General features: G+C 39.2%; 1 protein-coding gene across 1 annotated transcript in view; it reads left to right on the top strand.

Annotated features, from left to right (window-relative positions):
- The window catches only part of celsr3 (cadherin, EGF LAG seven-pass G-type receptor 3), a 118,139-nt gene that overhangs the window by 9,190 nt on the left and 86,945 nt on the right, over positions 1-22,004 (top strand). The window contains exons 3-4 of the mRNA XM_040152676.1: positions 17,122-17,465; positions 20,435-20,723. Coding sequence (XP_040008610.1) covers positions 17,122-17,465; positions 20,435-20,723 — 633 coding nt within the window. The remainder of the gene's footprint in view (positions 1-17,121; positions 17,466-20,434; positions 20,724-22,004) is intronic.

The raw sequence follows: 22,004 nt of genomic DNA on the forward strand, positions 1-22,004 counted from the left end.
CAGGTGGTTCAAAGCATTGCACTTGAGAGTGTATTCATGTCTTTGCAATGAATAATATCTATGCATGCCATAGAATCCTGGGAATACTCTCCTCTCTTTCTCTGCCTGTCTTGCTTTTTTACTTCCTCCATCTCACTCTCTTCCCTCACTTCTTCTCTTTGTCTCCCATTTCCTTAGTTAGTTCCAGACTATTGATTCTCAGGTTAATTCCCACATTTATGGTGCATAGAGATGTATCCATACTTGTGCTGCCAGCAGTTAGAGCACACACACACATGGCTTTAGGGTTAGCTGGTTGAGACAAGTATTGAAAAAAAACTAATTTTACCTTGACATCCCGAACAGCATTTGCTCAAGGTGCCTTTGAGCAAAGCAACCCCCAGCTGCTCGAGTGGCCAGCAGCAAAGACTGTTGTTGAACTGGCGAACTCCCAGTTGTGAATGTGTGAAGTGGTTTGGATGCAGACCAGGGCTTTGCTGGAAAAGAAAACATGTGCCTAACTAGACTTTCCTTGGAAAATGTAGGTTGAAACAGAGACTCTGTTGTGTCAACATGTTAGAGAGACTTTGTTCAATTGGTCTTTTTCACAGACATTCTGACATATCACAGTGGAAAAGCATAGGGGTAAACAATAAAATTAATGATGGCTGAATACCATTTCTGCTTCAGTTTCAGGGTCATGGTATTGTGCACGCTGGATCCCTCTCACACTGTCATGGCTTACTGGGACACCTTAATAGAAGGGGGTCATGTAAAACCAAAACAATGAGCTAATAGAGGCTAAAAAGCTCAGAAGAGCTATAGAATTGGCAGTGTTTCTGTGTTTGTCATTGTTAGCAAATCCTTTCATCTTACACATTGTCATTTAATCTTTGCTTACTATTAAAATACTGACTAAGCAAGCTTTAAGAAGCTTTAAAAAGGGATTTAAGATCAACAAAGTGGAAATAAAGTGGTGTGTGGTTACTATAGCAGTATGTAAGACTACCAGTTTATTTGTGAGATGTTGTTCTGAGCAGTCAATACTGTACAGTCTGTGTATCATTAATGATGCCGGTGATGGTGATGAGAATGAAGATACATCATTAATATATTTAAACACAGGTTGACTCTGCATCTGTATGTCATTACTAACTGTGACACGGGTCAGTGCACCATGAATTCACTTAGAGTACATATAGGTCATTGCACTGATGTTAACTAGAACCCACCCAGTGAATATATGGGCTAGTACGCTGATTCTTCTTTCATGTGTAAGGCCACTAAAGCATTTTCATTTGGGTCAGCTGAGAAAGGTCAAAACCCAAGAGAAAATATGTTCTGAATTATAATCATTTTAGATAATTATGTGTTTTCTAGCCAGTATTACAAATGTGGAAGTAAAATGAGGCAAGGGTCTATGTTACTCTCTTGTTTTATTCCTGTTGTTGATATCATAGTTAGAAACCATATATATAGGCATATATATATATATCTATATATATTGATATATATATATATGTATATATGTTTATATATTTACATATGTGTGTGTGTGTGTGTGTGTGATGTATGTATAGTGATGAAAGCAAAACAACTAGACATTTCAAAATAAAGACAAGGAAAAGAAAAGAGAAGTGAACACAGACTGTAAATGTCATGAACCAGTTTTAATGTCATGTTGTGATGAAAACATTGTTTGCCCCCTGAACCCTCAGGATGCCCCACAGGCTTAGTTTCACCACCAAAACAAAGTGGTTTTATATAAAAAGTCTTTCAAAAGCTGTGTGTGTTCCTTTGTGTGTAACTCTTTGTGTGTGCGTGTGTATGTGTATTTACCACCCGTCCCCATCTTGCTCTGTTTTTATTTGAGTAGTCAGAGGTTAGAGAGCCTACCTCAACTTTAGAGAGAGAGAGAGAATTTCTATGTTCTACCCAGTCGTAATAATACGTGTAAATTATTCATTTACATAGATATTTTGCAGTTCAGTACACTCTGGTTACCTACCTATACAACTATTACTGCTGTTACAACTACAACAGCTACTAATGCTGCCATTAAAGGTACCTCTAGTGCAACTAGTACTACAGCTAATAATAAAATCCGACAGCACCATAAAACTACCACTGTTATTATTTTTGTTTACTATTCGTGTGACACCTTCTACAGTGCTACCACCACCACCACTACAACAGCTGTTCGCTGACTACTAGAAAACATTACTCCAATTTTGTCCATCTTACGGGGGCAACTGATGCCACCGAGTGAGGTCTTCTGGAACAGCTCTAAACACTTTTGCCTGCTGATGTGGTTGGACGACATGTTGAATGAACTAGTTATTTTCTAGCATAACGCAACGCTTGCTTCTTTCTCCTACGACACTCGCGGTGTGAGCTATGGGCATCAAATTATGCAGCGCTATGCTGGTTTGTTTTGCTAAATTTTACATATTGTCTCTAACAAGATATTTACAGAGGATACTGAGATACAGCTTGAAAAAGTGCACAAAATGGGCTCAAATCCACAGCATCATAGTGACACAGCACTTTCTGCAGCTCATTTAGCAGCCATGATGACCTGTGTATACTTAAAATACTGGCAAACCGCTATAAAGAAACTTTTAGCAGCCCATTAGAATCCATTTGACATTCTCTCCATACCGCCATCCTGTCGGGGGCATGATGCATCACCCACCTGTCGGGAGCTAAATGGTTCAGGCGGAGCAGAGAGGGCAATGGAGTTTGACACAGTTTTCTCTCTCCCAAGAGGGCCAGATGGCAGGCCTCCCTATCGGATAGTTAGTGTCCTGTAACCATGACTCAAACGCTGGGACCAAGACTGTGACCTCAACAGGTTTTGACATTGACCAGTGTTGTCCGCTCTTTCAAAACTGCATATTTTTTAACTTAAGTTGGTTGGTTGTGGTTGTGGCAGTTAGTTGTGCCAGAATAGCAGATATTGGGCATTAAGGGGCCCTTGCTGCTCTGTATGAGATTAAATTGAGCAAGGTCAGTGTTTCTGACAAAGATCCAGTATCTGTTTAAAGCTGTCTGTATAAGAACATTAATATGATATTATGTAGTGGTTTTGAGCTCACTGAAGGCCAGAGATATTAGGTTGAGGAGCCATGTCTATCACACCGTCACATAGTTGCGTGCTCGGTACAAGACAAGGCTTGTGTTAAAAGGAAAGTCGGCCACACAGCTTAAGTAAATGGTTTCTGTGATATTACACAAATGGATAAAAGAAGGAACAATGTTTTTTTCTCTGAAACTCACAGAGAGAATTCAGAGTGACAGTTAAACGTACTGATAAGGGGTCTGTCCTAGCTTTCATTCATGCAGGATGTTAGATTTGCGCTCAACTGTCGTTTACTGTAAATGCCAAGTTACTTTGCAGTCACACAGCTGTACACATCCTCATCTGGGAGTGGCCCTGTACATATACACTCCACTTGATATGTCTCTTTCTCTAGGATAACAATGTGGTTTGAGTGACAGGATGACTGCTGGCAAATACTGATAAATAAGGCAACAGTATGAACGGGGGGAATTCTTTGGCAGTGAAAATTCCAGCGTGGTGGGCTGCCGTAAGTGAATCTTTTGATAGCCGTTTTCAGGAAGTTGAGAGCATAACAAATTCATATTCCCTGCTGAGAGATTTGCAGTTGGTCTGGGAATCTGCTTTTCACCCCTTTTTTTCTCACCTACGCTCTTTCTCAGCAGACTACCATGAAAAATGTGTACACTTAACAACTTTCAAATAATACTACATTATTATACTGGAGACAGATAATGATTCGTACCAAATATCTGACCGCCTGGAAGCGAGATTGAGTTATAATAATTTTTGAGACAATGTACTGTAGATTAACCTTCTGAGATTTGCAATTACTTTCATGGTTGAGGCTTTGTGCTCATGTACAGCCTCAGTTATTCTTTTCAATCTTTCAAAGCAGACACATTGTATTTATTTTAATAATAAAAAAAAACCTATTTCTAATTTATGACTCCCCAGGTCCCCAGGAAGCCCTACATTAAAAAGTTCTTCTGTAGCCTGGTGGAGAAAGTAATAAAACTTGCTGTACATATCACTTAATTGTATTATGCAGGCTGAATACGGTAATGGCTCTGATGGCATACTGAGCCTGCATAACGGATTACGGCGCAAACATTCGAACTCTCTGCTGCAGAAAGTTCCAGTTTCTTTACAAACTACCTTTAAAATTTCCTCGAATAAAATCATTAATGTTTGTGATAAATGTGACAAACTAGAGAAAATGTATGCATCTTTTTTTTCCGTCTTTGTCTGCTTTTGCTACGCTCAAGCACCTTGCAGTATGTTTTGTGCTTTATCTGTTTCCTTAATTATTTATCCACTATATTTACATGGCTGGATGAGTTTTCAAAAATAGCAAAAACCGGGCAAAAAATAGACCAAGACAACTGCACCAAATGAGGAGGAAAAACCGCCTCTGCAACACACTATTATGCAATACGGCAACCACGTAATGATTCGGAGACACCAGGACACTATTCCCCTTTTATTTAATCTTTAACTATCAAAACAGCCAAGGACCTTAGGATGATTTGTTAAAAGTTTATTTTTAACATGCCAGTAACAATTGCTTTACAGTCACTTAAAGAAAAAATAGATACAAAAACACAGCAGAAACTCAGGTGCATCAAAAGCTCCAAGACAAAGGCCAGGTGTCCGAACCTTTCGCACATCAAAGAGCAGTAAACGGTGAACAGCAAATGGAAAAATGTGTTCATGAATAGCATTTTAATGATTTGATTGTGCTGGTCTGAGGCTGAATGAGAATGAGTTCAGTCCAAATCAGCCACCAGGGAGGAGTAAGATACTCAGTACAGTGAAAATGAGGAACGATCATTAACAGACTGGAACATCCATACTATGTTTAGCATTCTATCACCAATAAATCATTATCACATTAGCTTTATAGCATTAACATGATTATTGCAAACAAACAAGTTCACTGCAGAGAGACAAGCTGGACAGTGATCCAGTCTTTTAACTGGGAGACACCGGGCTGGATTTGATTAGTCTGTTGAAGTTTGTCAGATTGTTTTCAAAGCTGTAACACTTTGCAACACCAAAAAAGCAAGAACCTGCCTTTCAGTTAAACCATGGGTTTATTGGACATGTAAAAATCCGTGGGTGGATCCTCCAAATAGCACATTTCTGAAGACACCCTAACAGGTTGACAAAGCCTGCCCCATTTCACAGTCTACTCCAAATGTGGCTGAGAAATGCAGCCATCTTCTGGGGTTAGGGTTACAAAACTGGTGTGTCCTGTGCAGCCTTCACTATCCCTCAGTTTACTGTGTTCTGGTCACTTCTTAAGTGGATCATACAGGCAATCCTCGTCTACTCATAAAGCTGGGAAAATATCACATGACTGTCTTAGTTATACAAGGCATGTGTGCTGAAGTGATCATAAAAACTGGTAAATGAAATAAATAAATTATGATTTATTTATTGAAGTGTGCTGCAGAAAGTTTGAAGTTATATGGAGATTTTTCCCATTAATATGGACTCACTATCAGCCTTGATCATGTGGTGCATCAAAATCATTTTCGTGATTGTGTGTGATTGAGTGGGAACTGTGAAGTGCAGTAATTTGCTGCTGCCAGCACTGCTGTTCTCTCTCTCTTTGGGCCTGCTCGGCTCGACCACATTTTGGGTCATGTCTAATTATTCTTGGGTCTTTTTGGATGAGGTCTGACTGTCCTTGGGTCCCTTTCAGATCAGTTTTCTCTTCTCTGCAATGGACCTGTTTCAAATTGGGTCCACAACTTTTTACTTTTTACAACCTCTAATGTGGAAATGATGGTGTCATGAGATATCTATTATGACAACAGCTTTTCTATGCTTTAGATCCACAATTCATCAAATTTGGGAATATTAGATGAAAAGCTGGACTGACACAGCAGTGTCAGTCTTAAAATTGGTTTAAGTCGGAACAGGCGTCTCTAACTAAAGGATTGATGATCTGATGTACCCTGATGTTACATACTTAATTCCACTAGTGTTTTGTACGTCTAATTCTCTATCTTCTTTTTCCGTTTGCCATGTGGGTGAATTGGATGCTTGCGTTGTTGTGTTACTGTAGTTGTCTCGTTTGTTGTTTGATTTGAAAAAGAATTAAAAAGAAAAAAAAAAAAATTTTCAACAATGGAGTGCAGATACCACCAGTTGCGCTCATTGCTGCCAATGGTGGTGAGAAGATATTGCAATTAACTGAACATCAGTATTGCTTATGTCCTTAGACACGCTCATTTTGCATTGATGGAAAATTTTGCCCCAATACAATCATAAGATTCGCATGAATCAAGTGCTGGTCTTTGTTAAAGCTTTACCATGTTAAACGTGGTTTCCACAATATCATCGTTCATAATTGTATTTTGGAGGTTTTCCAGTAGTTTGCATTCTCTGCGTGTGTGTTTGAGTGATTGGCATACACAAGTAAACATCACAGGGGTCCTTTTTGCTGCACTATTACATCGCCCCACAGGAGCAATTTTTTGGGAAAATTCAAAATTGGGATCTTTTCAGGCAACAGAAGGAACTCACAGTGGTAAGAGCAGGTGCTGAAGTGACTGCAACAATTTACAAAAGAGAGATTTCAGCCCAGAGTGTCATGCCCCAAAATACCAAATTATTTAACACAAAAACAACAATGTCTCAGTGCAGATAAGGTGAAACCATGTTTACAGCACCTGAGGACAAAAACTGCTTCTTTTTGCATTAAAAAATAAGCCGAAGTGTGGTTCTGCTTTTTCTCCACACAAAGTTAATGTCTCTGTGGTTGTACATCTGAGAGAAAAACAGCAGCCATCACAGTGCAAACAGAAGACAGATGCACGATGGAGGATGATGGCTGCTGCTACAAACAGCTGCTAACCGATGTCACGTCTGTATGTCAGAGAGGTCAGAGTGTGGATCTGTGTTACATTTTGGATTTTTTTATAAGTACAATAGACATGAGGGTGAGTGTAAACGTGATATGGACTAACAGTAAGAGTCTTTGCATACAAGAGGGCTTTTTGTGTTCAGTGTTTGTGGAAGTTAAGTGTATCTGTTTTAATGTAAAGGATTAAGGCTTCTGTTGTAAAAGGATGATTTAAACCATTAGGTTGGTGAGGCTGCTGTCTGTGCTCGTGTGTGTGTGTGTGTGTGTGTGTTTGTGTTGCTTTGTTTTTCTACTCTGTTCTACTTTGCACTGTGTATAACGAGTGCCCAGACCTCAGGGGTAGAAAGGCTTTAAAAAACAAACAGAGCGGAGAAATCAGCTGTCAAACCAGTGCCCAGGCTCTACGTGTGTGTGTGTGTGTGTGTCTGTGTTTTGTAATTATGTGTTATTTTGGACATTAATGTATGGACTGCCTCTCTCTTCAGCTATCCATTTATCCACTTATTTGTCTTTATTTGTACGTTAGTGCCACTTGGGCTGTTCCTACTTTTTCTCCCTCTCAGGGAGTTGCAGTCATTATTTTTAGGTGCCTGTGCATCAGATAGTCATTTTTGCGCTTTGTTAAGAACTTCAAACAGCGTTGTGTTTAAAAAGGGCAGCGTTTGTTCAGTGGCAACTGTTCCTATTTATTTTCCTGACCTGAGGGCAACTCACGCAGCTGAAAACATGAAACTCCTCAAACTTTTTGTTACACAGAAAATGGAACCTGCTCACGTATTTTAGTAGGGCTTTTCGAGGACGGTGAAGGAACAGGAAAACAGGAAAAGGCCAGACAAAGGGATGTGACAACACAGTGTGAAATGGGATTTAAACCTATGTGATTGTGCATGAACTGTGAACTAATGGGCTGACTGCACCATGACAGAGTTTAGTGTATCTCAGTGTAGCGGCATACGGCTTTTGTTCGGCGTAAATCCAATTTTACTGTTTTTGGATTCTACATGCTAGTTGTAATATGTCTCCACTTTTGGGCTTTTTTTCATTTAATCCCTACTCCTTAAAGTACCAAAAATGCATATAGAATGAGTCAGATTCTTAACCATGGCAGTTTCAGTATTATGTGTGAATGACCGATCTGTGTAGGGACCACTAGCCCCAGCTACAGTGGCATGAAAAAGTTTGGGCAGCCGTGATCAAAAATTCTGTTACTGTGAATGTTAAGTGAGTAGAAGACGAACTGATCTCTAAAAGGCATCAAGTTAAAGGCGAAACATTATTTCCAACATTTTAAGCAAGATTAGTGCATTATTTTTGTTTGTACAAGTTTAGAGTGAAGAAAAGGAAAGGAGCACCATACAAAAGTTTGGGCACCCCGGAGATTTGAGCTCTCAGATAACTTTTACCAAGGTCTCAGACCTTAATTAGCTTGTAAGGACTAACGCTTGTTCGCAGTCATGGTTAAGAAAGGCCAGGTGATGCAAATTTCAAAGCTTTATAAATACTCCGGCTCCTCAAACCTTGTCCCAACAATCAGCAGCCATGGGCTCCTCTAAGCAGCTGCCGAACACTCTAAAAATTATAATAACTGATGCCCACAAAGCAGGAGAAGGCTAGAAGAAGATAGCAAACTGTTTGCAGGTAGCCGTTTAATCAGTTCGTAATGAAGTTAAGAAAGGGCTGTTAACAGGAATGGTGGAGGTCAAGCTGAGGTCTAGAAGACCAAGAAAACTTTCAGAGAGAACTGCTTGTAGGATGGCTAGTGCAGCAAATCAAAACCCACCGTTTGGGGGTGGATCGATCATGTTTTGGGCTTGTGTTGCTGCAAGTGGGTAAAGGGAAAAATGGATTAAATTAAATACCAGGAAATTCTGGGAGCAAACATCACACCCTCTGTAAAAAAGCTCAAGATGAAAAGAGGATGGCTTCTATAACAGGATAATGATCCTAAACACACCTCAAAATCCACAATGGACTACCTCAAGAGGCACAAGCTGAAGGTTTTGCCAAGGCCCTCAAAGTCCCCCGACCTAATCATCATCGAAAATCTGTGGATAGACCTCAAAAGAGCAGTGCATGCAAGACAGACCAAGAATCTAACAGAACTAGAAGCTTTTTGCAAGGAAGAATGGGTGAAAATCCCCAAAACAAGAAATGAAAGACTCTTAGCTGCTATAAAAAGTGTTTACACGCTGTGATACTTGCCAAAGGGGGTGTTACTAAGTACTGACCGTGTAGGGGGCCCAAACTTTGTTTCAGGCCCTTTTTCCTGTTTTTTTGTTATTTTAAAACTGTAAAAGATAGAAATAAAAAAGTAATCTAGTTTAAAATGTTAGAGAAATGTCTGATCTTCAACTCTATGCCTTTTGGAATTCAGTAACAGAAATTTTGACCAGGGGGGCCCAAACTTTTTCCTTAGCCTTTACAGACTGAGTGACAAAGTGCCAGAATAAATGGATATTTGCGGAGAGTACATGCCCCACGATCCCAATTCAAAACAAATTTTAAAATGATCTTGAATGAAAATCTTATTGGTAAAATATCAACTTAGATTAATCAATGCAAAGATTACTTAATGGATATTCCAGGTTTTCCTCTTGAATAAAGCAGCCATTTGAATGCTGTAACAGAATGCACAGATTTCAGCTTGCTTTTACTTTTACAGCAAGCTGCACCTTTGGGGCCGATGTGCGGTGAATATCAATGACATGTATCTCAGTGACTGAAACAGGCTTTACAGTGGATATCATAGACTGTGTTGAAACTCTTACCACAGCACTACAGTTACTGTATTTCCTCTTTCCATAAGGGATATTAATTGGGTACAGTATGTACCACATACTAATTTTCAAACTATACTGTTTTTGTAGTAAGTAAATAAGAAATGCACTTTATTATTTTGTCCCAACAGAAAATGATGCAATGAGCGCACCAATGGATTTAACTCAAACTGCAACTGCAGAAGGCCGCAGCTGATCAAAACTCACAAAAAGAGAGCTAAACGATTTCAGAGGCTTAATACCTTTTTCTGTCTAAATCTTCCTTAAGCTGTTTCACCAACTTTGCAGTTTGTTTTAATTCTCTCCACGTGTGATTACCTCCTCTGTTTCAATTCCTACTTTGGGAAAATAAGTTTCATTTAAAAACATAGTACATTTACAGAACATACAGTTTTTTTTTGTCGAGACTTTTTGACTATACTTCATTTAGTCATTTTACAGCTCGAACAAACTGTATACTCAAAACCTCCAAAATTGGGACATCACTTTTATGTATCAATAGCCATTTGTGCTGCTGATGTGCCCCTTCACAAGACATTAAGCAGCTTCCTGGATATTTATTGTCTTAAAGGCCTAAAAATTTAACCAAAAAAAAAAAAATTTTTTTAATAAAAGCAGTTCACCTTTAAAGTTAAAGCAGGTTTGAACCTTGATAGGTCCTTGAACAAAATAATGAAGCCTTTTTGGCTTCATTATTTTGGCTTCAATAGAGCTTTTTTGAACGTCATTTTTAAATCACAGACATTTCCTTTACAAACCACTGGGCGGTATGTCCAAACCTTTCGTTGCTTTCCTCTGTGACTTTCTTGCTTTCTTCCTTAAAGAAAAAAATGCCATGGCTCTGTCTTGTGACCCGTCCTCCTGCCCTGTATCGCAGCTTTTAAAAATGCTTCTGGAGCTGTTTTAAGCTCCAGCTCTGCAGCTGTGGGTTTCTATTGTAACTACTTTGCAGACTATTTCAGTCCGGATTTCCAGGAAGTGAGCTCTGGATGCTCTGACATTCAAGAAGCTTTGAGTGTGCTATTAGTCAGGCTACCTGGCGCGGAGAGATAGCACTGAACTCCCTCAACCCTTTGAAACACCAGGGACCATATACCCACAAAGCATCTTAGAACCGGAGCACTGATCGGAGGACAGGCTCTCTCTAACAGCATATTTATGTTCACGCATCTGTGGGACCTCTCCGATGATTCCAGATCAGTTTATTTATTCTGAGTGGCTTTCTGCATGCCAGTCCCAAGCTCTCCTCCCTCTTTGAAGTCTGGACACGAAGGGGAAAATGTTGGCTCGAAGCCCAAAGGAGCTGTGAAAGCTCGCAGAAGTGTCTTCGAGTTGTTATTAACAAAAATGCTTTGTTTTCCCGTGGTGCTAAAGATGCCAAAATAACCTTCCATTTGTGGGGTTTTGAGTTTGGAAGTTATTAATGTTTTATTGTTTTCATGCAAGCTGAAGTGAAGTGGCAAGGCGCGAGGGCAATGCATTAGTTATAACTTTCCTAGCTTATTGGAAAGTAATGGACAAGCTCACCTTTTCTCACCTCTAATTCATAATTCAAAATTCTTCCAAGGTTCTTATATTCCACTGGGATAGACGTGATACCTCTGGACTTAGTTCTGGAAATGAGTAGTCTCCATCCAAAATGACACATCAGTGTCATATATATATGATACAGTGCTGTTTGCTGTCCGACAAAATGAGCGACATTCAGAGTCCCATAAGTGATGGAAGGACTTAAAGGATAGTAGGTGAATTATGTCCTTGGTTGATAAAATAACACTTTTACATAGCAGATTCTCTCTGTTTGTTGCAGGTCAGTAGTATGTGTTGGTCCTTTTCATATACCTTAATCTTATTTATGAAACCTTTAGCATTTTGGGACTATCTTCAGATCAGACTTCAAATATAGATCAATTGGCCCATACTCATCTAATCATGGTATAAATTTGATCATATTTAATAAGTTCTTTAATTAGTACATAACTTGAGTTATTTTCTTTAAAATACAGGGGTGTATGCATGGTATCAGACAATCATCGACTGGTATTTATTTGTTGTTTCTAATCAAATTGTTACCTTAGGGACAAATTTCCATGATGATTTCATTTCTTTTAAAGGATAACAATGTGAAAGAAGCAGCTTTCTGGACGTCTATTAAATTGACAATTTCTTTAGATGTGTTAGCTATGTTTTATGGCATTTTGTTGGAAGTTATCATTCTGCCAGTAGAAGACAACCAGATGGATGTTTTTTAGAAACAAAAGGGAAGCTGATACAAAAAATACAGCAAAGGTTACATTTCAAAACGATATTCTCAGTTTTTTCTGGGTAAAGCACAATACTTTTAAGTTGTGCTTTAAAGTAAAACCTGATGTAAAGAAAGGAATCCCTGCAAACTTTTTGTAGCATAAATGTACTTTTCAGCAGCTTTTTGGAAAAAATTACTTAATTATGAACACAGCAGGAAACACTGTAATTATGCAGAGTGTTGGCGCCAGATGTTTTGTCACATTCCCATTCCCAACAATCCTCAGTAGGCTAACTTGTGACAAAAAAAGTCAAAACCTACCTTGCAATATTTTTGAAAAATTGCTTTCATTTTCCTACAGACATATTAGATATGACTTTTGTGTTTGAAGCAGAACTGTAATTAGCATGCCAGGGCATGTACCTGTGTAAAATTTGTAGCTGACCCCAGAGAAGGAGGAGGACTAGTCATTGATCTGGTCTGACAGTAAGTGGACAGAGCTAGGAGGTCTTTATTGCTTAAACGGCCATTTAGCTTGAATATCTGTTTTTCTTTTCTATTTCAAGCCTCCAAATGGCTTCTTATGTAGACAGATGAGTGAAAGCCCTGTGTTGAATCAGCTTGGCCAAATTAGCTGGACTGTAGCCACGAAGGGGAGCCAAATGAAGATATTTTACTGTGCATGTTTATCTGTGTGTGTGTGTGTGTGTGTGTATGTGTGTGTGCCAGGTTTACTGTCAGAATATAATGTGTGCTTGGGGCAAAATACCTCTCGAGGCTGATAAAATCGCAGCAAACGGGCACTAATACTTGTGAATACCATTTTTCATTTTAGCCTGTTACATGTTTTGTTTAGTTGTCAAATATTTCTGTTTGAATGTCAATGCTGTCCCCTGTGGGCCACTGAAGGGGATTCCTGGGAGCCTGTGATTCAGAGAGAATTTTTTCAGCGTGCCCTGCAGAGGAAATTGTAGTGTATTTTATTTTTCTTTCTTATCAGTCAAGCACACAGTCTGCATGAGGCTAACATGGCATCACACACAAAACAGTTTCAACTAAAAAATAAAACAGCCGTGGTGCAGATGGATTGGTTGGAAGCAGAGAACCATTTTCCAGCGATGGGAATAAAGCGCGGAATAAGTGGTTTATCAGCCTTTTAAAATAAAAACAAGTCTTAGGGGTACGAATTCAGTTTTTATTTGCCAATATGATCAATAAAAATTTAATTTAACAACTATGGAACAAAGCCAAAGTGTAAAAAATCTTGCAGAATTGAATCTTAGTTTATTAAAAATCGTATGTTATCTAATTTTCTCAATAACGTTTGATATCCCAGCCTGTGTGAGTGTTGCCGTGTACAGTCCAAAAACAACAGGTGTTATTTTTAACGCACCCGAGTGTCTTCTATCACAACAATACTGTATGTTGTTCTTTATCTGATAGGAAAGAGAGGCGATCATCAAAGAGGACTCATGCTAAAACAACGTTTACACTATGCAGAAGAAGTATATTCTGTATGAGTGTGTGTGCGCTTCTGTACTGTTCTCTTTGTGAGGATCATTGGGAAATTTTTGGAAAGAGAGGACAATTTGTTACATCCCCATTTTTTCAAAAGCTGTTTGAGGGTGAAGACTTAGATTTAGGGTTAAAAGAGTAGTTCAACATTTTTGGAGATGGGTGTATTGGCTTTCTTGCTGAGGGTTAGAAGAGAAGATCGGTACCACTCTCATATCTCTACACTAAATATGAAGCTAGAGGGCACGCTATCTTAGCTAAGCTTAAATAAATGTTGTCATTTCAAAGGCAATTACACCCATGTAACTCCTGGTGTTTTTACATTTCAGTTTTTATAAATGAGATCGAACATGTTAATTAGCGAGCTTTAGAGGTGCCAAAGGCGAGCTGTGTCCACCTGCTTCCAGTCTTTATGTTAAACTAGACTGAGCCAACCGCCTACTGGCTCTACCTTCATATTTAACGTACAGATATAAGAGTGATGTTAAATTTCTTCATCTAACCCTCAGCAAGAAAGCAAATGAGCATATTTCCCAAACTGACAGACTGTTACTTAAATGAGATTTAGGTTAAAGGTTGAGTTTGTAGTGGTTAAGGTTAGACTTAGGGGCCAGAGAATGGCTTATGTCAGAGATGGTCCTCACAAGTGCAATTTTAGTATGTGCACTGAATTACAATGAAAATCTGTATTTGTGAGTGTGTGTGTGTGAGAGAGATTGGGTCCTACTCCAGCAGATTATCCTGGGTTTTTTCATAGATCCCGGTCTCATTTCAATGATAATGGAAGATAAGCATCAATTAGTGATGCGTCTTTGCATCGTGATCCAGAGGGTTGATAATAAAGCTGCCTTTTAACCCCACAAGATGAGTTGACATGTAATTACTTCACCTAATACTGTATTTTAAAATAAGACCTGTAACACTATACCTTCAAATCTATCCGTTATTTTTGTAATCTTTTTCTTCATATGATTCCATTAAAATTAGTTTTCTTCCTCTGTCCCTTCATAATGCCGCTCCTCCCTCTGGCTGTTCATTTATGACGAACGTCTCTGGATTTTAGTGTGTGTGCGTGTGCATGTATTTTGTACGTGTGTGTGTGTGTGTTAGAGGTCAGTGGGGAGTGAGGCTCCTCATAATCCAGTAATCAAACCAGCTGCCAACCCAACCCAACCCCCATCCCTCCATACCTCTCTTTCTCTTTTCTCAATCTTTCTCTGCTTATCCATTTTATTCAGTTTTTCTTAATGATTTTTTTTAACATTTTATATTTCTGTCTGCATCTTGCTCTTTGTCATATTCTGACACTTTTACTTTGGGTCTTTTTCTTCCTTCCTTTCCTCTGTCCTCCCTTCTGTGTCTTTTTCTTTTACCAACACTTTATGACAACAGCAAATGACTAACAAATTGTGAATGAAGGAAATTATTTGATTCATTTAATTTTCTTGTAGTCTCAGTTAAAATCAATTCAGTAAACTCAAATTAATTTTACCGTAGCATTACCAAAGGAAAGGAAGCCAATGTTAATAATCAATTTAGAAGTTACAGTAATACCTAAACAGTAATATTATCACTCATTTTTTGTACATCCTTGCTTAATGGCCCTTGTTCTCTTTCTCCTTCTCTTCTCTTTCCCTTCTCTTCTTCTTCTCCATCGTCTCCTTTGCTTTCTCCAGCTTTTAATAAATGTCCTTCCTTCTCATTCACCCTCTGCCACCTCTCTGTTCTTCCACGTGTCATCCTCAGCGTCTCTCTCACCCCTCACCCTCCATTCGTTGCTGCCATTCTCCTTTATTTCTTTTTCTTTCTTCCTCTTGTTCTCTCTTTCTTTCCTCCGCTTGCCTTGCTCTTTTCACATTAAGACCACTCATGTATTGTATTCTTTCTCTCTCTTTCTCTTGGTCTTATCTTTCACCCCGATTCACCTACACAATGCCTCAGTGCCGCTGCAGAAAATTGCCTCCTCATGCTGGTGTGGTCATGTGCATTTGTATTCTTTTATAGCTTATTAGCCCGCTTGTGGTACCAAGTTGCTTTACTATATACAAAACAACCCAGTGCTGTATGGTGTTTGTGTCCAGTGTAGATGAAACGCGTCCTGTATCTGTTGCTGAAACAGTCTTTCATGTTCTGTTTGTGAGGGTTGTGACCCTTCTGCGACTCATATGAACCCATTTTGTGACGACGGGTTTCAGAGAGATTTTGTAACCAGCTCTGAATGTGGGAAGACGGGGTGAGATGAGATCTATGTTGTCTACATGAGAGCACTCAGTTGTAACTCTCCATCTCCTTCTCGCTCTCTTTCTTTTTCTTTGTGGCTTCAATCACACGCACAAGGCCTGAAGCCAACTTCGTGGCTTACAAACAAATGTAGATTTCCGAGAATCAGTTTTCTCATTTCTTTCTTCCTCTAACACATGATTAAAGGAATTACATCATCTTTGCTAGTAATTGTGCGGTAGATTTCAGAAAATACCATGCTTTTATACACACAAATCTCCTATCAACCTCACTTGACGCCCGCCACTGGCGATCTGGCTGCGTACATATATTGACTAAATATACTGACAGAACGAGACTAAGTCTACAGCCACGTCAGCAGCTCTTTGAGGAATGGCGTTCCTTCCAGTAGTTGTTGAGATGTTTCGGACTGGACCAAAGTGGTGGATCGACTGACCCTCAGACAGACATTGCCATCCCTGGGGCCATGCCGTTAGTGTGTTACATAGATGCATGGCAACACAATTTAGGTTATGGTTAAGCAACTAATGCTGGGTTGTGGGTTGGCTAAATAAAAAAATCTTTTACTGAAACTGGGTACTTAATTCACAGCAGATAAATTCTTACATGATGTGTGTGTAATCTGGCAAGAGCAAACTTGCTTTCCATTAGATTATTTAAACATCACAGTACTGGCAGTTTCAATCACCTACAAGCTGCTCTCCCTCTCTCACCCCATTTAAATAACTCACTGAGTTATAGTTCAACTTTTGAAAACTGTAACTACAAATTTGTTAGAAATTTGATTGTGTTTGTGTGTGCGTGTGTGCTTTGTTGCTGCTCTCTGGAGGTGGCCTTTGGCAGTGTTTTGACTTCTAATAGCCTCCAGTATGCTCACTTCAGTAGCGAAATAAGTTATTTTAGACTTAAGGCAGCATTTACTGTAGTTTGTCACATTCTTTGTTAAAACAGAAAGCAGTTTTGATGATGATCCTGGATTTGTCTTCAGTATCTATTTTCATCTTGTGTTTAGATGTGTGGAGATGTGAATGTTTATAATGTCTGATAACAAATATTGTGAGATAGCATGTATGCTGCCAAAGCTGCATATCTCATGGCATAGCTGTGACCTCCTGACCTTTTCTCTTTCTCTTTGCAGTCCTTCCTCTCTGGCTTACATTTGTTTATCTCTGTCACTTTACCTCCTTCTCTCTGCTCTTTATCCTTCCCATCCCTGTACTTTCTCCCTCGTTTCTCCCCCTTAAACTATCTCTCTCTCTTCTTACTCCTCGTTTTCACCTACAGTACCTTTCGCCCTCTGTCCTCTTCCAAACCTCTCTTTTTCTTTCTTTATCTCCTACTCCTCCCCCTCCTCATCCAACCCTTTTGTACATCCATTATACATCTATCCATTCACCTAACCTTTCCCCTCTGCTCTCTTCTTCAGATGGAGTCCACAGCATTTCAGCCCAGTGCGTTCTCCGTGTTCTCATCATCACTGAAGACATGCTGGGAAGCAGTGTCACCGTCCGCCTCCAGAACATGTCCCAGGAGCACTTCTTGTCACCACTGCTAACTAACTTCCTGGAGGGCGTGTCGGCGGTGCTCTCGGTGCCCGTCGAGGATGTTTTTGTCTTCAACATCCAGCCGGACCTGGATGCGGCGCCAGGAGGGATCCTGAATGTCAGCTTCTCTGCTGCATTGCCTGGCGGACACTTCTTCCCTTCTGAAGCCCTGGAGGAACAGCTGTACCTGAACAGGCTGAGGCTGACGTCACTTACACAGATGGAGGTTAGTCCATGTGCACAAACAAACAAACACACACACACACACACACACACACACACACAAATCACACTTTTAAATAAGTTTGTGCATGTATCTTATCCAAGAAAGTACTGTATACAGTTTAAAGCACAAAGTGAAAAAACATGCAAATGTTACCATGCATGTGAATCAAATTTAAATCCCCGATCTGTCAAAATAATCATAACATAATTTAGATAGAGTTTAGAGTTGTTTTCCAGTGTTAGCTTGTGTTTCAAAAAACCTCCAATCATTTTTGGAGAGACAGCAAACACAAATCTTGTGTTTTTATTTTTTTATTTTATTCTTCTCTTTACATTACGATTGTGAAATGTGTCTTTAATATTAATAGATACCAACACGTTGTAAATGTTCATGTTCTTTTTTATATTCTTTAAATGAATGATGCCAGGACGTTTGTATTCATCTGCATATCCTAAGATGCATGTACATTTTTCAAACAGCAATTCTATGAAGACATGAATGTGCCCACACAGTCATGCACATATCCTGCAGCTGGAAATCGGGGTTACATGTCATAATATAGGCGTAGCAAAAGTAGTAAGACACAATGTGCAAACATACATGCATCTCAAGACAATCAACTGAGCATATTGTATGTGAACAGATGCAATATGTGATGAAAACAATAGATCCTGTGGCAGCACAGACATATGGCTTTATGCAACAATACACAAATATGACCACTCTAAATTCTCATGCATGAAATAACCCACACCTGGACACTGCATGCACATCAGTAACATTATGGTTTACACACTCTCAGAGCATCTCTGCACATGCATGAGCAAAAGAGATGTTTTGATAGAGAGAAGGGAACAGCTGACCCAAAGGGCAAAAGGTTTATGAAAGGGCTAGGGAGACCACAGCAGTCTCAAAAGATACATAGTTTAAGGCTGAGTGTATATGACATTCCTTCAAACAGGCGCTGTCAAACACACATAAACACATGCAAACTGAATCTATATCCTCTTCCTTTCAAAGAAGACAAATACTTCTGAGCCAGTGGCCTTGACATCAAACAGCAACTGTATATACCCTTTTCTAGAAAGTCAGATTCTAAAAAGCAGAACAGGAGCAGGAAAAAAGATCAATAGCAGTCTTGATGCAACAGGGGTATGTACACCACTTTTTAAGGCAAACCGTTTATGTAAGAGTGTCCGAGGAGGCTGAGACCTGGGAAGCTTCTGACCTGAGGACAATAAAGACTGAAGGCGAGACTGCTGTAATCAAGAGTGACTAAATACTGTGAACAAATATTCTGAAAAAAAAAAACAAACTTATTTATATTCTGAATTTATATTCTTATTTATATTCTGAATTCCAAAAAACAAAACAAAAAAAAAAAAAAAACTTATTTATCCAATATTATAATTGGATCAATTGTTTTTTCCTTATTTTGGTCCAGAGTGCACTACATGCACAGCTACACGGAATAGATCACCATGATGTGTGGCTTAAAACGTAGCAGCCAAAAAGCTCCACCGCCGCCAACCCGAGGGCATTCATGCAGCAGCCTCCACGTAGAGACACTGCGGCCTGAGAGACGAGACCCAGGGCAACAAAAGTCCAGCGGGAAGCTTAGATGAACCTTTCAGTTTTTTTTTTACGAACCAACAACTTCTCTCATTTGATTTGTGGCGACTTGACAGCAAGCGGCCGATGCGTAGCGAGATTTTAGGGAGTAAAACAAAATGGATGTCTCCGCGGCTTCGTGGTGGAAATATTTTTTTTAGCATTAGCGTGATAACGTGTGAGTTGCTGTAATGACAACATAAGCGGGCGAACATGCAAAACATTAACTTGTCAGTCGTCTCGCTATTTATAGCTGTTTAGTACAGTTAACCATGTTAACTTTGTTTTAGTTTAATTAACGTTAAGTTATAGAGAGATAAAATTCCGTCTTTTTTCCCCCGGTTCAACTAGCTTTTGCTACTCTGTATATTTCTATGTCCTGCTAGTAGGCTAACTTCACCCGTTAATGTTCAGTCAGCTTCTCTCGAGACCGGTGAGACACGCCGGGGTTTCTTATTAATGTCCTAAGGTACATAGGTTTCTGTGTGTGTTGTCAATGAACGTAACTCCAGACCTCTCCTTTTCACTGCTCGAGCTGTACCGTATTTTCCACGTAGGCTTTTTAATGGGAGACGCTGTGGTCTGTCACAGCAGGAAAAGCCCAGGTGCAATTAAAGACTTAAACCAAGGCTGTACTGCAGTCAGGGGCTCCAGGTTCAGAGCCTTGGCTTTGCCCACACTAGCCCCTACATTTACTCTGGTACCATTTTGAGGTATTTCGACGGATCTGTCGAAATCTTTATTTGAATTACTTTACATGTCGCCTTCCCTACATTTCTGTGGGACAAATTTTACTTTTTTACCCCACTACTTTAATCTGACAGCTATAGTTACTTCTTACCTTTCCATTAAGACTTTACAAAAAAGTACCCAATAGTAAATAAAGTAGTTTAAAACAAGGTCCACCTGACCAGCTACAACAGTAAAATGTACCTTATGCATTGATGCATCAGTATTAGTAATCATATATCGTAATTTATAATAATGTATCACTCACAGGGATAATTTTTCTGCAGAACAAGTACTTTTACTCAGATAATTTAAGTACATTTTTCTGATAATATTTGCGTACTTTCACTTGAGTAGTGTTTTGGTTGAAAGAATGGTACTTGTAATGGCGTTTGCTAACATTGTTGTATTGGTGCTTTTATTTTAGTATACTGAATGAATCTGAATACTTGTCCCACTGGAGCACCCAAATGTAAAAGAGCCTGCATAAATTTTAGTAGTTACACCTGTAGTTCTCCGGCTATGGCAAGTAAAAATGTCTGCTGTGAGAAAAAGATGAATTAGCATGTCTTGCGAATGTTCTTCACAATGACCAGTATCTTTCCCCTTTTCCTCTCCCATCACTCCAGGTTCTCCCATTTGACGACAATGTGTGTCTACGTGAGCCGTGCCAGAACTACATGAAGTGCATCTCTGTGCTGCGCTTCAACAGCTCCGCCCCCTTCATCTCCTCGGCCTCCATCTTGTTCCGGCCCATCCATCCCATCGCCGGCCTACGCTGCCGCTGCCCAGTGGGCTTCACGGGTGATTACTGTGAGACGGAGATCAACCTGTGTTACTCCAACCCCTGCCTGAACGGAGGGGTGTGCGCCCGCAGAGAGGGAGGCTACACCTGTATTTGCCGTGAAGACTACACTGGTGAGTAGTGAGGGAGAATGTATGTTTTTGTGCTGCTGTGGCAAATGTTAGGTGGTGTAAAACCAATTTAGCCAATTTTTTTGGGATGTTTATGGGTAGACATAAGGGCTAAAATTAGGTGTGTGTTCATTAACAGGTCCTTCAGTAGAAAGATTTCCGTCTTTGGTGGAATACCTTTGGACACTTTTAGTGGTTATTCTGCAGGTTAAAATTTCAGCTCATGACACAGAAAGAACTGTGTGGCTTGCACTTTCAAAAAGCTTTCACAGGGACCAGGTAGACCTTTAGACCTACTTAGAAGTGTGCATAATGCTATCATTAAACAGACACAAACATTTCAGTTATCTACCAATTTCTTATAGATAATCTCTAATTTTTTTTAATTTAAAGTGGGTGATTTTTTTCTGAAATTTAACCAGAAGTTCAAAAACATCTTACTGTCAATTTAAATATTCTGCTGTGTTTACATTACCCTATATTTGGTTTTATGAAAATATAAACTCTAGGAGCTTCAATCTGATTTTTCTTTAAGCTTTTTCTTGAATTATAGATATTTCCAAAGGACTGTCATTTCTTCTTTATTACATTTTTATTAGTTTTTTTACATTCTCTTTGTGAAGCTTCAAAGTTGGGAAAAATCATCATACATGTCAGTATCACAAATGCTGTATCTGTTGTTTTTACTTCTGCAGTGATATCTTACTTTCAAACTGAGTGAAACATTGGGATGCAGGATGTGATTCAGAATGGCTGCACCATTGCAGTTTAATGGAGAATGCATCATCATGTGCTAATTCAGACATATTTTGTATCTCTGGAAACTTTGAAACCTTTAAATGAAATATTGTAAATATTATATTATATTTATTATTATTATTATTATATTGAAATATTTTAAATTTGGTTGTTCATGGTACACATAAGTTTGTAACTATAGACACATTGATAGGTTAAGGGCAAGAGGCATTACATTATTTTTTGCCAATTCAACAGATTTTTCTTTATATTGATGATGTTTTTATTCATCTCTATGTCACTGATTTAGTGGTTAGGATAGAGTGGTGGGTTTTATTTGTATATTTCTGTGCTTGTTGTGTCTTGGTGTACTCTTTAACCTTACCCAGGTAAACTAAAACTAACTGTTCTACTTTATTCATGTCCCATACTGACTTCCTTTTTGATCTGCTCCGTTTTCACTGTTTTATCATGTTGAGCTGAATAACATGAAAAACACACACTCCCCCCTCTCCTCCTGGGAGAGCTTTCTTCTCCTCAGCTCTC

This window comes from Xiphias gladius, chromosome 18, assembly GCF_016859285.1.
Source record: "Xiphias gladius isolate SHS-SW01 ecotype Sanya breed wild chromosome 18, ASM1685928v1, whole genome shotgun sequence".
Lineage (NCBI taxonomy): Eukaryota > Metazoa > Chordata > Actinopteri > Istiophoriformes > Xiphiidae > Xiphias > Xiphias gladius.